The 14,350-nt window shown below is 43.0% G+C and overlaps 1 protein-coding gene across 3 annotated transcripts in view; it reads left to right on the forward strand.

Moving 5' to 3' along the window:
• ITGB5 (integrin subunit beta 5) overlaps positions 1 to 14,350 on the forward strand; it is a 160,108-nt gene that overhangs the window by 12,344 nt on the left and 133,414 nt on the right. The window contains exon 1 of one of the 3 annotated variants that reach the window (XM_077118091.1): positions 49 to 156. The exons of the other annotated variants lie outside the window; for them this stretch is intronic. Coding sequence (XP_076974206.1) covers positions 60 to 156 — 97 coding nt within the window. The 5' untranslated portion in view covers positions 49 to 59. Of the gene's footprint in view, positions 1 to 48; positions 157 to 14,350 lie in introns of those variants that run through there. 3 annotated transcript variants of the gene reach the window in all.

The raw sequence follows: 14,350 nt of genomic DNA on the forward strand, positions 1-14,350 counted from the left end.
CCGGGCGCCCCGCCGCCAACTGTTGAGAAAGAAACTTCGTTGGGCAAAGATCTGCCTTCATGCGTTTTGGAACGGTTGGAGTGAGAAGGGTTGCCTGGAAGTGGAGGGCGCCTGCTGGGCACTCACGGGCGGGTGACCCTCGGGCAGGACTGCCAGGTTTGGGAGTTTAGAACTGTGCGCTTAGCCCATACCCGCCCAGGCCGGGATGTTGTCGGCTCCTCTCTCCTCCCAGTCTTAGGAGGAGCCTTCCTTTCCAGTGTAAACAGACTTGCCAGTCTGCTGACCGAGCCGGCGGAGAGTCCGCGCCCAGTTCGTGGGGAGGGCGCCGCTGCCAGCCCCTGGGTTTGGGCCGGGGCTCTCCATCCCCAGACACAAAGCAGCCCTTGTGGCTGGCCGGGGTCTGGCAGGCTACTGGGAGACGCGGGGTGCTGCCGGGCTCTGGTCCGGGGGAGGCGAAGGGCAGGCGAAGCACGAGCCCCGTAATCTTGCCTGGGGCCAAAGCGTGGGGCCTCTGGCAACTCCGGAGGACTCTTTTGGGATTGCGGGTGGACAGAGCCCCACGGCGAATCCTCGAGTTTAGAAACTGCTCCTAGGCCTTCCTTTAAAGATGTAAGCCCCAACTTCCTCCCCTGCAAACCACTGCCAGCCAGAGGGAGACCTGAGTCCCGGACCAAGGCCCACCAGGAATTTCCTGATCGAATCCTTTCTGCCTGCCTTTATTCCACGATTTACATTTCTGGGGGTGCCTCACACTCCCGTAACCGTGGAGGAGTCTGGAGGAGAACCGAGGGTGTGGGATTGCATTCCCCTCGGCGCTGGTTTTGGGCTGGTGGCCTCTTGATGCTCCTTCTGTTACCTTCCTTTAGTCGGGGGAGGCCTGGATGGGCAATGAGGAAGCCCCAAAGGAAGGATTCTGTGTGTTTGGCGCTGGGACTGCCAGGTAGATGAGACCTCCCAGCTTCTCCAAAAAATGCAGGAGGCCCCACATTCTCTCCTCTCCCTTAGGAAATAATTGGATGTTGGGGTGGACCATTCCCTTCAAGCACCAGGCACTCTATTGCTCTTTTGAGCCAAGTGGTTACCTGGATGCCGGAAAGGAGCACTGTTCTCCGCAACCTGTCTCATTTACATGAAGGCTGCTGAGGTTTCTGTCTGAGAAAGCAGGAGAGGGGGTGGTGGGGGTCAGGGCAAACAAAAACTTCAGTCAGGCCTTAATTCAAACTTAATACTGTAGCAAGGTTTCTTTTATGGGGAAATAATCATTCTGGGGTGTGGAGTAGATCAGTGGTTTCCAACCCCCATCTGGCAACCCATGACCATCACTGATGTTTTCATTGGTCCCCAGGGAAAAGCTAAGGACAGGTAGCCTGTATCACACAGGAGCGAATCACTGCCAACGCCCCCTGCTTCACATGGGCTGTCCTTTAATGTGAGATTATTTATTTTTTGGTAGGAAAACATATTTCCTTTTATTAGTTGGAAGTGATAATAGAGGGCAGATTTTAGTTTTGGACACAGTTAGAATCTGGCAGTCCCATATTAATTTCCTCTTCCCTTTTTCTGTTTGTTTGTCTTGTTTTATTTTAAAATCTTAGTGTTCTGTGAAATCCAAAAGTCTGGGAACAACAAAAGTAGATGACTTCCAGCTTATGTTCTGTGATTCCAATAACTCAAATATTTCCAGTTGCAAAGAATTATTTAAAACATTGTTTCCCATTTGCATTGTGATTTCTCTTTTTGAAGTTTAGATACATCCTCACAATGATCATTTTTCGGATGGATCCAAGAAGGCAAAGTGATGCGCTCACTGGTCTTGGGTTGGGAGTGGTGGACCAGGGATTACAGCTGGTCCAGTGCTCTTTCGACTACATCATGCCTTTCACATTGCATGACTCAGCTTAGGTGGGGGAAAAAACACCAGTGGGCCTTAATGGTTTATTTCCAACTCCTTCAGGGCACCTTTTTCCCCACTGTCCTTCTCTGTGATGACATGTTTATCATTGTCCATTTCTTTCTCTTTTTTTTTGTATGCTGTGTGGCAGGGGTCACATTTCATCTTTTTCCATGTGAGTATCCTGTTATGCAGTATCATTTGTTGAATTTTTGTTTGTTTGGGTTTTTTGCTTGTTTGTTTGATTTTTGGGGGAAGTGCATGGACCGGGAATCGAACCTGGGTCTCCCACATGGCAGGCAAGAATTCTACCGTTGAACTACCCTTGCACCCTCACTTCTTCTATTTCTTACCAGGGTTCAGCTAGTCCCCAGTGATCCCCAGAGTAGTAGTAGAGCAAGTAAGTCACTGGCCTCCAGACCTTGCCACCTCCCTTTTGCTCTGGGGCTTCTCAAGGTCTCCTCTGGTTAGAAGGGGCTGGCTCGCATCCTTGTGATTTCTCCTGGTTTCCCAATATTGCTGAACCAACTTCAAACATTCTGCATTTTTTCTTTCCTCTTCCTTTCCTTCCCACTCCCCCTCTGTATCCTTTTCTCTCTCTCTCTCTCTCTCTCTCTCTCTCTCTCTCTCTCTCTCTCTCTCTCTCTCTCTCTCTCTCTTTCTCTCTCTCTCTCTCTCTCTCCCTCTCTCTCTCTCCCTCTCTCCCTCTCTCTCCCTCTCTCCCCCTCTCTCCCTCTCTCCCCCTCTCTCCCTCTCTTCCTCCCTCCCTCCCTCCCTTCCTTCCTTTCTCTTCCTTCCTTCCTTCCTTTCCCTTCCTTCCTTCCTTCCTTCCTTCCTTCCTTCCTCCCTCCCTCCCTCCCTCCCTCCCTCCCTCCCTCCCTCCCTCCCTCCCTCCCTCCCTTCCTCCCTCCCTTTCTTCCTTTCTTTCTTCTGAGGCTTTCACCACACTGACATTTCTGTACTTAATCCAGGGAGCTCATTTGGAATAAGTCCCCAGCAGAGTAACTGACCCCTCTGCCCCAGGGGGCATCACCTGCTCTCCTGTTGCCCCAGGGCAAAGAGCCTCTCGGAAAAGGTCTTAGGACATGGTCTTCCCACAAAACCAGAGAAGGGTCTCCCTGGGATGAGGTCTTTCCACAATGCCCCTTGCTCTCTAAGACGGAGGAGTGGGGTGCTGTTCTTGTTACATGATTGGAATCGTGTATGGCTAATATATTAATCATAGTTAAGTAAAAAAAACAACACTGGAATATTCTTTTAATGAATGCCCTGAAAATTAGAATGCTCCAAATCCTAAGAGAACTCTTTATTCTTTTTAGTAAACTGACGTTGCAACACCCCCCACTGCCTGAGACACACACATGCACATGTCCACACACACACACACACACACACACACACACACACACACACACACACACACATTACATTTTCCCTGGTCTGTGTTGGGACTGCTTAAATTTGGCCATGGGCTTGTGGCTCCCTGCAGGTAACCAGGCGTGGGTTTAGAAATGACAGGACAATGAAATGCAAACTGAGGGTTAGTTTATAGAATCCTGTTTACCTTATGGATTTGCACTTTAACTCCACAGTCCTTGAATGGGGGGGTGCGCTTTTTATAAAGGGGATTGAGGCAGAAGAGGGCAGGGTCTAATTAGGTTTAATTAGTATTCCTCTCCTGTTTGTTCTCCATGCTTATTTAGCTACTGGGGCAACAGAGAATTAAACTATCTCAGTAGTTTGGCGAGAGGCCCTTTGTGCCCGCCTGCCCTGGTGACTACTTCTTCAGCCTGATCATGCATATATTCTGAGAAGTTTTAAAGATATCGGTGTTGTGGGACAGTTACACTGTACTTAAATAATAGAGTCCCTTTAACATGGCAGTGTGCAGCTGGGATGAAGGGAGAGTGTCTCTTTTCACAGGTATTTTCCATTGGCTGGCAATGAGAGCTTTGGAAAGCAAACTGCCATGGTTTGTTTTTGATCTTTGCAGTTGGGTTGGGATTCATGGCCTTTATAAATGTAAAAGAACACACTTTCTTTACAGCTAGCCATTTGTTCAGGAGGCTTCTTCGTGCTTCCGTTGAAAGCAGGGTTTGATTCCTGGGCTGTGTGGTGAAAAGTTTGCTCCAAGACAAGTCTGACACTTTGCCTGTGGCCAGTGCTTTGAAGGGAGCTGTAATGTGCTCCCTTGCCTTCAAGAATTCCCTACCCCTTCCTGACCAGAGTTTCCCAGAGGCTGCTGCTTGTCTCTTTAGAGCTGGGACCTACTGCTGCACATGTCCCCTTGAGCTATTCTCAACTCTCACTCAGGGTGATCCTATTAAAACTCAAGTCAGATCATGTCTCTCTGCTCCAAACCCTCCAGTGGCTTCCAAAAGTCCTGACACTGTTGCACCAGGCCCTGTGGGAGCCTTCCTTGCACTTCTCTGACTTTATATCTCACCACTTTCCCTTCACCAGCTTCACCCCAGCAGCACAGGCCTCCTCGCTGTTCTTTGGGCTTCCTATGGCAGGGCCTTGCAGCAGCTTGGAGTAGTCTCCTCGCAGATACCTGCGTTCTATGCTCTTCTCTGTTGTCTCCTGCTGAGTGAAGTCTTCCCTGGCCACCTCCAACGAAAGCTGCAACCCCCCACCCCTGTTGCTGTTTCCATTCCTTCCTTGATTTTTCTCCTAAGCACTCTCTCATCTTGCTTATTGTCTGTCCCCTAATTAGGAGGTAAGCTCCATGAGGGCAGGGAGTTTTGTTGGTTTTACTCACCACTGCCTCCTCGGTGTCTAGAACAAGCAAGACACACATTTGTTGAATGAATGGTGAACATGAGACTTGGTAATGTGTGGGTAGGGGTCGGGGCTTCCCATCTAACACTCCTCTTCCCTTACAACTAGTTTTGAAGTGATATGCAGGTTATTAGAAAGAAAAATTCCAGGAGACAGAGAACTTACTAGAATGTGTCAAGTTTGAGCTGGAAGCTCTGATAGACACCTTGTGGTTTATCCCCTGAATTGTTCATGCAAGGAAACTGACGCCTGAGAAGGTTAAGTCACTTGACCCAGGTTGGTAGCCAGTAAGGGACAGAGCAAGTGCTTGGATGGACCATGCCCAGGAAGAAGGTCCAAATTGTTTCCTCATCCAGCAATTTCAGCTAACACATCCCTCCTCTGGGAAGCCTTCCCTGCATCCCTCTCATGTTGCAGAACAGGTTTCTCCACCCCCAGCTTCTCCTTTGTCTCACCTGCTACAAGGTGAGCTGCAAGGTGAGCTGCCCCCGTCTCATTTACCTTTAGGTCCCTGACATGCACAGTGCTTGACAATTGATTTTCCCTCATGGTTTCAGTTATCTTTTTTCTTTTTCTTTTTTAAATAGGCTTTATCTTTTAGAACGGTTTTAGATTTACAGAAAATTTGAGATAGTGCAGAGAATTCCCATATACACAGTGCTCCCCCACCCCGCCCCACCTTACCCATTTTCCCCCATTCCTAACACTTTACCTGAGTGTGGCACATTTGTTACAACTAATGAATCAGTGATACATTGTTATTAACCAAAGTTAATACTTCATTCAAATTTCCTTAGTTTTTCCCTATAATGCTTTTTTTCTGTTCCAGAATCTCATCCAGGAGCCCACATTACATTTAGTCACCATGTCTCCTTAGGCTCTTCTTGGCTGTGACAGTTTCTCAGGTTTTCCTGGTTCTTTGATGACCTGACAGTTTTGAGGAGAACTGTCAGGTATTTTGTAGAGAATGTCTCTATTAAGATTTCCGGGTTATGGGTTTTGGGGAGGAAGACAATGGAGGTAATCAATTGTCTTTCTAAAAAATTAATTTTTGAATAAGTAATACATTCACGTAATTCTTTTAAAAATACAGTGAGAAGTCTCTCTTCCATTGATTATTGCCCATCAGCCTAGGATATTTGCCTGCCCCCTCCCCACACAGATTATCCATGCTAGGTTTTTGTGTTGTTGTTTTTTCATGTTATTGTGGAAACATGTATGCATAATATTTCCCATTTTAACCACCTTCAAGTATACAATTCAGTGGTGTTAATTCCTTTCACAATATTGTGCTGTTGTCGACACCATTAATCACCAAAACTTTTTCCATGACCTCAAACAGAAAACTCTGTAACTATTAAGCATTAACTTATCCCACCCCATCCCACCCCATCCCACCCCTCCCCATAGTATCTTGTAATCTACTTTCTGACTCTATATATTTGTATATTATACTTTTTTTTTTTTTTAACATGGGCAGGCACCAGGAATCGAACCCAGGTCCTCGGGCATGGCAGGCAAGCACTCTTACCTGCTGAGCCACCGTGGCCCGCCCTATTATAATTATTTTATGTAAGTGAAATCATACAGTATTTGCCCTTTTATGCCTGGCTTATCTCATTCAACATGATGTCATCCATGTTGTCCCATGTATCAGAACCTCATTCCTTTTCAGGGCTAAATAATATTCCACGCATGCATTTTATTTATCTATTCACCCGTGGTTGGACTACTACCATGTTGTTGCTTCTACCTTCTGGCTATTGTGAAAAATGCAGCTATGAACATTGGTCTACAGGTATCTGTTGGAGTCCCTGCTTTCAGTTCTTTGGGGTACATACCCATAGGTGGGATTGCTGGGTCACATCATAATTTTATACTTAATTTTCGGAGGAACTGCTGACCTGTTTCCTGTTAGATTTCATATGTATCCAGAAGGTTTCTATGCATATGTTAAAAATATCCCCTACCCATTTGCATTTAAAGGCAGGTTGCTAATCACAGTGTTCTGCATCTTGCTTTTTTACTTTTAACTTAGCAATGAATCAATGTAAAGTTTTCATGTCAGGGTATAGGGAGCATGCTCATTATTTTTTTCTTTTTAAAGCAGTTTTATTGAGATATATTCACATACCATACAATCCATCCAAGGTTTGCAATCAGTGGCTTTTAGTACAATCAATTTTAGACATTTTCGTTACTCCTTAGCAGTCACCTCTCAATCCCTCTATCCTTTTCTAGCCCTACATAACTGTTAATCTAATTCTGTCTCTATAGATTTATTTATATTTAAAGAATACTAAAATATAACTGTTAACTATAGTCCATAGTTTATATTAGGTGTTTTTTCCCCATATGCCACCCTATTATTGACACCTTATAATAGTGATGCACACTTGTTATAATTCATGAAAGAACATTCTTATATTGGCACTATTCACCACAGGCATCATTTGCAATAGGATTCATTATGTTATGCAGCCCCATGTTTTATCCTCTAGCCTTATCTAGTAACATACCAACCTAAAACCTCCCCTTTCATCCACATTCACACATGTAATTCAGTGCTGTTAATTATACTCACAGTAATGTGCTACCATCACCTCTATGCATTTCCAAACATTCGCAATCAACCTAAATAGAAATTCTGCACAATTAAGCATCAGGTCCTCATTTGCTACCCCCATTCTATCTCCTGGTAACCTATATTCTAGATTCTAACTTTAAGAGTTTGTTTATTATATATAGTTCCTATTGGTGAGATCATACAATATTTGTCCTTTTGTGTCTGGCTTATTTATTCATCAGAATATCCTCCTGGTTCATCCATGCAGTCACATTCATCAGTACTTCATTTCTTCCTACTGCTGAATAATATTACATCACATATATTGTGCTAATCTGAATCTATTATGTGCCCCTGAAAAGCCATGTTTTAATTCTGATCCAATCTTCTGGGGGCAGTTCTTTCCTTTAGTCTTGATTAGTAGGGTAGAAAGTTTTGATTAGATTATCTCCACGGAGCTGCGGTGTGCCCGATTGTGGGTGTGACCTTTTGATTAGATAGAAATGTGACTCCACCCATTCCAGGTGGGTCTTCATTAATTTACTGGAGTTCTTTAAAAGCTGGAAACATTTTGGAGAAAGCTCAGAGCAGAGCAGATGCAGAAGCTTGGAGAACATTTACTTCAAAGACACAGATGTTTGGAAATGCTTGAAGTTCCTACAGAGAGTGAAGATGCCTAGACATGGGCAGAGCCCAGCATATGTCAACACGTGCCTTCCCAGCTGACAGAGGTATTCTGGACGGTATCGGTCTTTCTTGAATTAAGGCATTTTTTCCTGGATGCCTTAGTTTGGGCATTTTTATAGGCTTAGAGCTATAAACCTGCAACTTATTAAATTCCCCCCCCTTTTTTTAATTAAATTCCCTTTTAAAAAGCTGTTACACTTCTGCTATATTGTTCTCCAGCAGCATTAGCAAACTAACATATATATTAGTTATATTATGTGTATATATATGTATATATATACACCACATTTTGCTTATTCAATCATTGGTTGATGGTCATTTGGGTTGTTTCTATCTTTTGGCAGCTGTGAATGATGCTGCTATGAACATCAGTGTGCAAATGTTTGTCCATATCTCTGCTTTCAGTTCTTCTAGGTATATACCTAGTAGTGGGTTGATGTCATCATATGGCAAAACTTAGCCTTCGAAACTGCCAAACTGTCTTCCACAGAGGCTGTACCATTTTACATTCCCACCAGTAGTGAATGAGAGTTCCTCTTTCTCCACATCCTCTCCAACACTTGTAGTCTTCTGTTTGTTTAATAGTGGCCATTGTAATAGGTATAAAATGATATCTCAGTGTGGTTTTGATTTGCACTTCCCTAATACAGTGATGCTGAGAATCTTTTCACGTGCTTTTTGGCATTTGTATTTCCTCTTTGGAAAAATGTCTATTCTGCTCTTTTGCCCATTTTTAAATTGGGTTGTTTGTCTTTTTACTATTGGGTTATAGGATTTCTTTATATATTGTGTATATTAAACTTTTGGGTCTGTGGTTTCCAATTATTGTCTCCCATTGAGCTGGCTGCCTTTTTACTCTTTTGAAAGAGTCCTTCGAAGCGCAGAAGTATTTAGTTTTGAGGAGGTCATATTTATCTGTGTTTTTCTTTTATTGCTATGCTTTGGGTGTGAAGTTCAGGAAAATATTGCCTACCACAAGATCACGAAGATGCTTCGCTACATTTTCTTCTAGGAGTTTTATGATCTTGGGCCTTATATTTAGGTCTTTGATCTATTTAGAATTCATTTTTTTATATATAACATGTGAGGTAGGAATCTTCTTTCATTCTTTTGTGTATGGATATCTAGTTCTCTCAGTACAATTTGTTGAAGAGACTCTTCTTTCCTTTTGAGTAGACTTGGCTGGCTCTGATTTTTTAGTCATCATTACTTATTTAAATTCTTGTAGAGTAAGAAAATCTAACCTATAAATAGATTTCAAATGTTATTAAAATAATATTAGATTTTGAGGACATTTAATAAAACTTGCTTATTTTGATTGCATAGTGTTCTAGTTTGCTAGCTGCTGGAATGCAATACACCAGAAACGGAATGGCTCTTAAAAGGGGGAATTTAATGAGTTGCTAGTTTACAGTTCTAAGGCCAAGAAAATGTCCCAATTAAAACAAGTCTATAGTAATGTCCAATCAAAGGCATCCAGGGAAAGATACCTTGGTTCAAGAAGGCCGATGAAGTTCAGGGTTTCTCTCTCAAATGAGAAGGTACATGGCGAATACAGTCAGGGCTTCTCTCTCAGCTGGAAGGGCACATGGCGAATACTGTGTCGTCTGCTAGCTTCCTCTCCCGGCTTCCGGTTTCATGAAGCTCCCCGGGAGGCGTTTTCCTTCTTCATCTCCAAAAGTCACTGGCTGGTGGACTCTCTGTTTTGTAGTGTTGCTCTCTCTGAATCTCTCTGAATCTCTCATTCTCCAAAATGTTTCCTCTTTTATAGGACTTCAGAAACTAATCAAGACCCACTCAAATGGGTGGAGACATGTCATCCCCTAATCCAGTTTAACAACCATTCTTAGCTAAATCACAACAACGAGGGGAAATGATCTCATTACAGTTTCAAATATACAATATTGAATAGGGATTATTCTAAGAAATGGGATTTATATTAAAACATGGCTTTTCTTAGGGGGCATGCTTCCTTTCAAACCAGCACACATAGTTTAACTTTCATATTCTGAGGCCAATACTCCTTTTTTCTGATGTTATATTTTTGTTGGTATGATAACCTCCTAGGTCCTAGTGTTATGCCTAGACTTTCCAAGGGGTATAACAGACCCTCAATCTGAGGTTAACATTCACTATTTTTTATAGCTGCACTGTATTCTATCATATGAATTGGTAGTTTAAAAATAGAAGTGTTTTTCCATAAAGCTGATATTGTTGGGTGTGCTTCAGATGTCTGATCTTCAGAAAGCAGTCTAAGATGGGAACAGACTAAGATAGAATCCACCTAGGGCATATTTGCATTCTGTGGTAAGATCTTTAGACAAATAAATATTTAATTGCTATATTCTGTATTGGAAATATTTTGCCTGTTATGTGACAGGTTTGTGGGAGGTAATTCAGGGCATGGGGAGAAGCACTCCCAGTCCCTTGCCACTCAGCCAGAAGGGCCATTTCAAGTTGGTACCCACCTCTGTTACCCCACTGAATATTTTGCATCAGGAAATTCCAACTGCTGCTTATAGCTTCAGTCAGAGTTTTCTGACCTTGGACGTGTGGGGTGGAAAGAAGTGAGATGAGGCTGAAGGGCAAGCTCAATGCAGGGAAGCCAGCCAGGAAGCTACTGCAGGAATCCAGACCAGAGTGCAGACGCCTGGCTTGGGCTGGGTGGGGCTGGACAGCGGCAGGCAAGGTTGGATTAGGAGAAACATTTCATGCATCTTGAAGGAATGATTGGACAGGCATGGTGGCTGCCTGGATATGATTGATGAAACAGAGGGGCGAATCAATGAGTTTCCAAAAGAGCGCATTGTTAGATTATGGTTTACAGGTGAGCTGGAAATAGTCACTATGCAATCAGAGCACCGAGCCACCAAAAAAAGCTGTGGTCACTGCCTAGTTCCATGACCCATACACAACACTTTGACATTTGTGAACTCCAGCTATTTAGTTTTTTCTTCATTGCTTCCTTCCTTTCAGAATGTTTATTGGTGCCAAGTGACTCATCCAGCCAAGTCCAGACTATCTGAAATATTAATAGGTGGAGAGAGGAGAAATGCCAAAGGGAGTAACTCAGGCAGGATGACTCATCTTAGCCCATAGCCTATGGTATTGGTTAAAACTTCTCCATTTATTTGGCAGGTAGTCAGCTCCCAGGGAGTAGGGCCTGCATCATTCATTTCTTTATCATTAACATCGCTTCATCTGGTGCTGGCCCATTGAGAACATGCTCAGCTCAGCGTTTCTTGAATTTGAATTTACCCCAATAGCAATCTAATTTAGGACAATCCTTTTCAGTGAAGTAAAACTACTATTATTTTAGGGATATTTAATAATAATAGAAACAATTAACAATTAACTATTACTTAATTTTTTACAGTTCAGTAAGTTTTCATACCACATATATATTATATCCTTTGAACCCCTTCCGTATTCCATCCCAGGTCTTTCAGGCTGGTAGACCGGAAGACCAGAAACCATTCAGGCCTGGGTCACAGCTGAGATGTTTTCATTGTCCTGGGTCCTAGATCCCTGCCCCAAGCCCCCAAAGCTCAGGGATGAGTATTGATTGTGAATTTATGTGGATTAGTGCAGAGATATAAATAAGGAATTGGACCTCAAATTCCTTTCTGACTCAGGGAATGCAAGGATAGTTCAGTGGTAGAATTCTCACCTGCCATGTGGGAGACCTGGGTTCGATTCCTGGTCCATGCATTTCCCAAAAAACAAACAAACAAGCAAAACTGACAAATAAAAATTCAACAAATGGTGCTGTGTTCTAGTTTGCTAGCTGCTAAAATGCAACACAACAGGGATGATTGGCTTTCAATAAAAGGGGATTTATTTAGTTAGCATATAGTTCTTCAGAGGAAAGGCAGCTAACTTTCAACTGAGGTTCTTTCTTATGCGATCTCTGCTGGCCTTCTCTCCAGGCCTCTGGGTTCCAACAACTTTCCCCGGGGTGATTCCTTTTTGCATCTCCAAAGGCCTGGGCTGAGCTACAAGTGCAAAAGATGAGGTATGCTGAGCTGCTTGGCTGTGCTACATTGAGCTCTCTCATTTAAGCACCAGCCAATTAAATCAAACATCATTCATTGCAGCAGGCACGCCTCCTAGCCAACTGCAGATGTAATCAGCAACAGATGAGGTTCACATGCCATTGGCTCATGTCCACAGCAATAAAACTAGCACCTTCACCTAGCCAAGTCGACACCTGAGTCTAACTACTACATGCTGCAAGAAAAGGATACTCACATTGAAAAATAATGAAATGTGACCCTGCCTTACAGCATACAAAAAATCCTTTCTAGAACAAAGTGTTGTCAGTATTGCAGGGTGTGGAAAATAAATAGTAATTCATGTTTTAAAACTTTAACTTATGTGTGAGACTTAAGCAAAAAGTGTTTATTCGGTACAAAATTTATATTTTGGCTAGTGCATTTCCTAATATAACTTATGTGGACAGTTTGACTGAACACCATAAGTACATGGAACCTTGAGTAGAGCATGAGATTTTGTAGGTTTGTCCAGAGTGATGCCCTGATAAATCCCAGAGTGAGTTGAACAGTGAATAAAAAAAGTATTTGCAAAGTCCCTTTGGGGGAATGGCAAGAAAGGGGGAAAATTTATCTTCCCCGTGTGGAGAATTCCTGATATTCTCACAAGCAATGGGGACAACCAAAGCAATAGGCCGAGCCCTGAGTCTTGGGGTCTGTTCATATGAAACTTATCCCCACAAAGGATAGGCTGAGTGTTCTTAAAATTAGGCCTAAGATTGACCCCCAGAGAACCTTTGTTGCTCAGATGTGGCCTCTTTCAGCCAGCAAGGCAAGCAAACTCACCGCCCTCCCCCTCTCTACATGGAACATGACTCCCAGGGGTGTAAACCTTCTTGGCAACATGGGACAGAAACCCTAGAATGAACTGGGACTCAACATCAGGGGATTGAGAAAACCTTCTTGACCAAAAGGGGAAGAGTGAAATGAGACAAACTAAAGTGTCAGTGGCTGAGAGATTTCAAACAAAGTCGAGTGGTTATCCTGGAGGTTATGCTTATGCATTAAATAGATATCACCTTTTTAGTTAAGGTATATTGGAGAGACTGGAGGGAACTACCTGAAAATGTAGAACTGTGTTCCAGTAGCCATGTTTCTTGAAGATGATTGTATAATGATATAGCTTTTGCAATGTGACTGTGTGATTGTGAAAACCTTGTGTGTGATGCCCCTTTTATCTATGGTATGGACAGATGAGTAAAACATATGGAATAAAAATAAATAATAGGGGGAACAAATGTTAAAATAGATTTAGTAGATTGAAATGCTACTAAAATAAATGTGATCAGTGAAAGGGAGTGGTAAAGGGTATAGAAAAAAATAGGGGAAACAAAGGCTAAAATATATTGGGTAGATGGAAATGCTAGCAGTCAGTGAGAAAGAGGTATAAGGGGTATGGTATGTATGAGTTTTTTTCTTTTTTCTTTTTATTTCTTTTTCTGAATTGATGCAAATTTTCTAAGAAATGGTCATGGTGATGATATTGTGAGTTTTTGATTATATACCAAGAATGGAATGATCATATGGTAAGAATGTTCGTGTTTGTATGCTGTTATGTTTAAAAAAAATAAAAACAAAAACAAGAAAAAAATCCTTTCTGACTCAGGAGCCGAAGAGCAGAGGACCCTGGAGCTCAGTAGGCCATGCTGGCCCTGAGTCTGGGATGGTGCATGGACCTCTGGGCAGGCATTCCAGGTGGGCATCTCCTTGTCAGGAATGCTCTGACCTCCTTGTTGTAGTCAGGGCTCCTTGTTGCGCATTCTTTACTCTCATTTTCTCACTTTTTCACCCGTAAACAAGGCACTTTGACTAACTTGTCTCAAAGCACCTTGCATCTCCAAGGCTCTGCAATTCCATGGTTTATGGACGTGATTTTTTTTTTTTTTTTTTTTTTGCATGGGCAGACACTGGGACTCGAACCCGGGTCTCTGGCATGACAAGTGAGAATTCTACCTGCTGAGCCACCGTGGCCCGCCCTGGACGTAATTTTATACATTAAACAACTGAGATACCACGTAGGCTAGAGTTTGTATTTGATAAGGACGAGGAGAGCAGGAGGAATTTAACTCTCATTATGCATTTTACTATTTTTAAAATCCCTCCACAGTGGGTTCTGACAGTTGAAAAGAGTTGACCAAAAATGGAACTGGCATTTTGAAATGCTTTTCCTGCACATTTCAAAATGTGCCTTTTTAAAGGGTTAAGTGCCTATTTTTAAAAATCAGGTAAGTGAGTGGATTCACTTTAAAATGAGAAGGGAGGTTGCCAGTGACAGCCAGAGGCAGACAAGGCCCAGCTTTTTAGGGAATTGTGTTCTAAAACCTTCTCAGTGGGTACTAGGGGGCAGTGGTTATGTGTGGAAGGTGGCTCCGA

The sequence above is a fragment of the Tamandua tetradactyla genome, chromosome 10 (assembly GCF_023851605.1).
Source record: "Tamandua tetradactyla isolate mTamTet1 chromosome 10, mTamTet1.pri, whole genome shotgun sequence".
NCBI classification, from domain to species: Eukaryota; Metazoa; Chordata; class Mammalia; order Pilosa; family Myrmecophagidae; genus Tamandua; species Tamandua tetradactyla.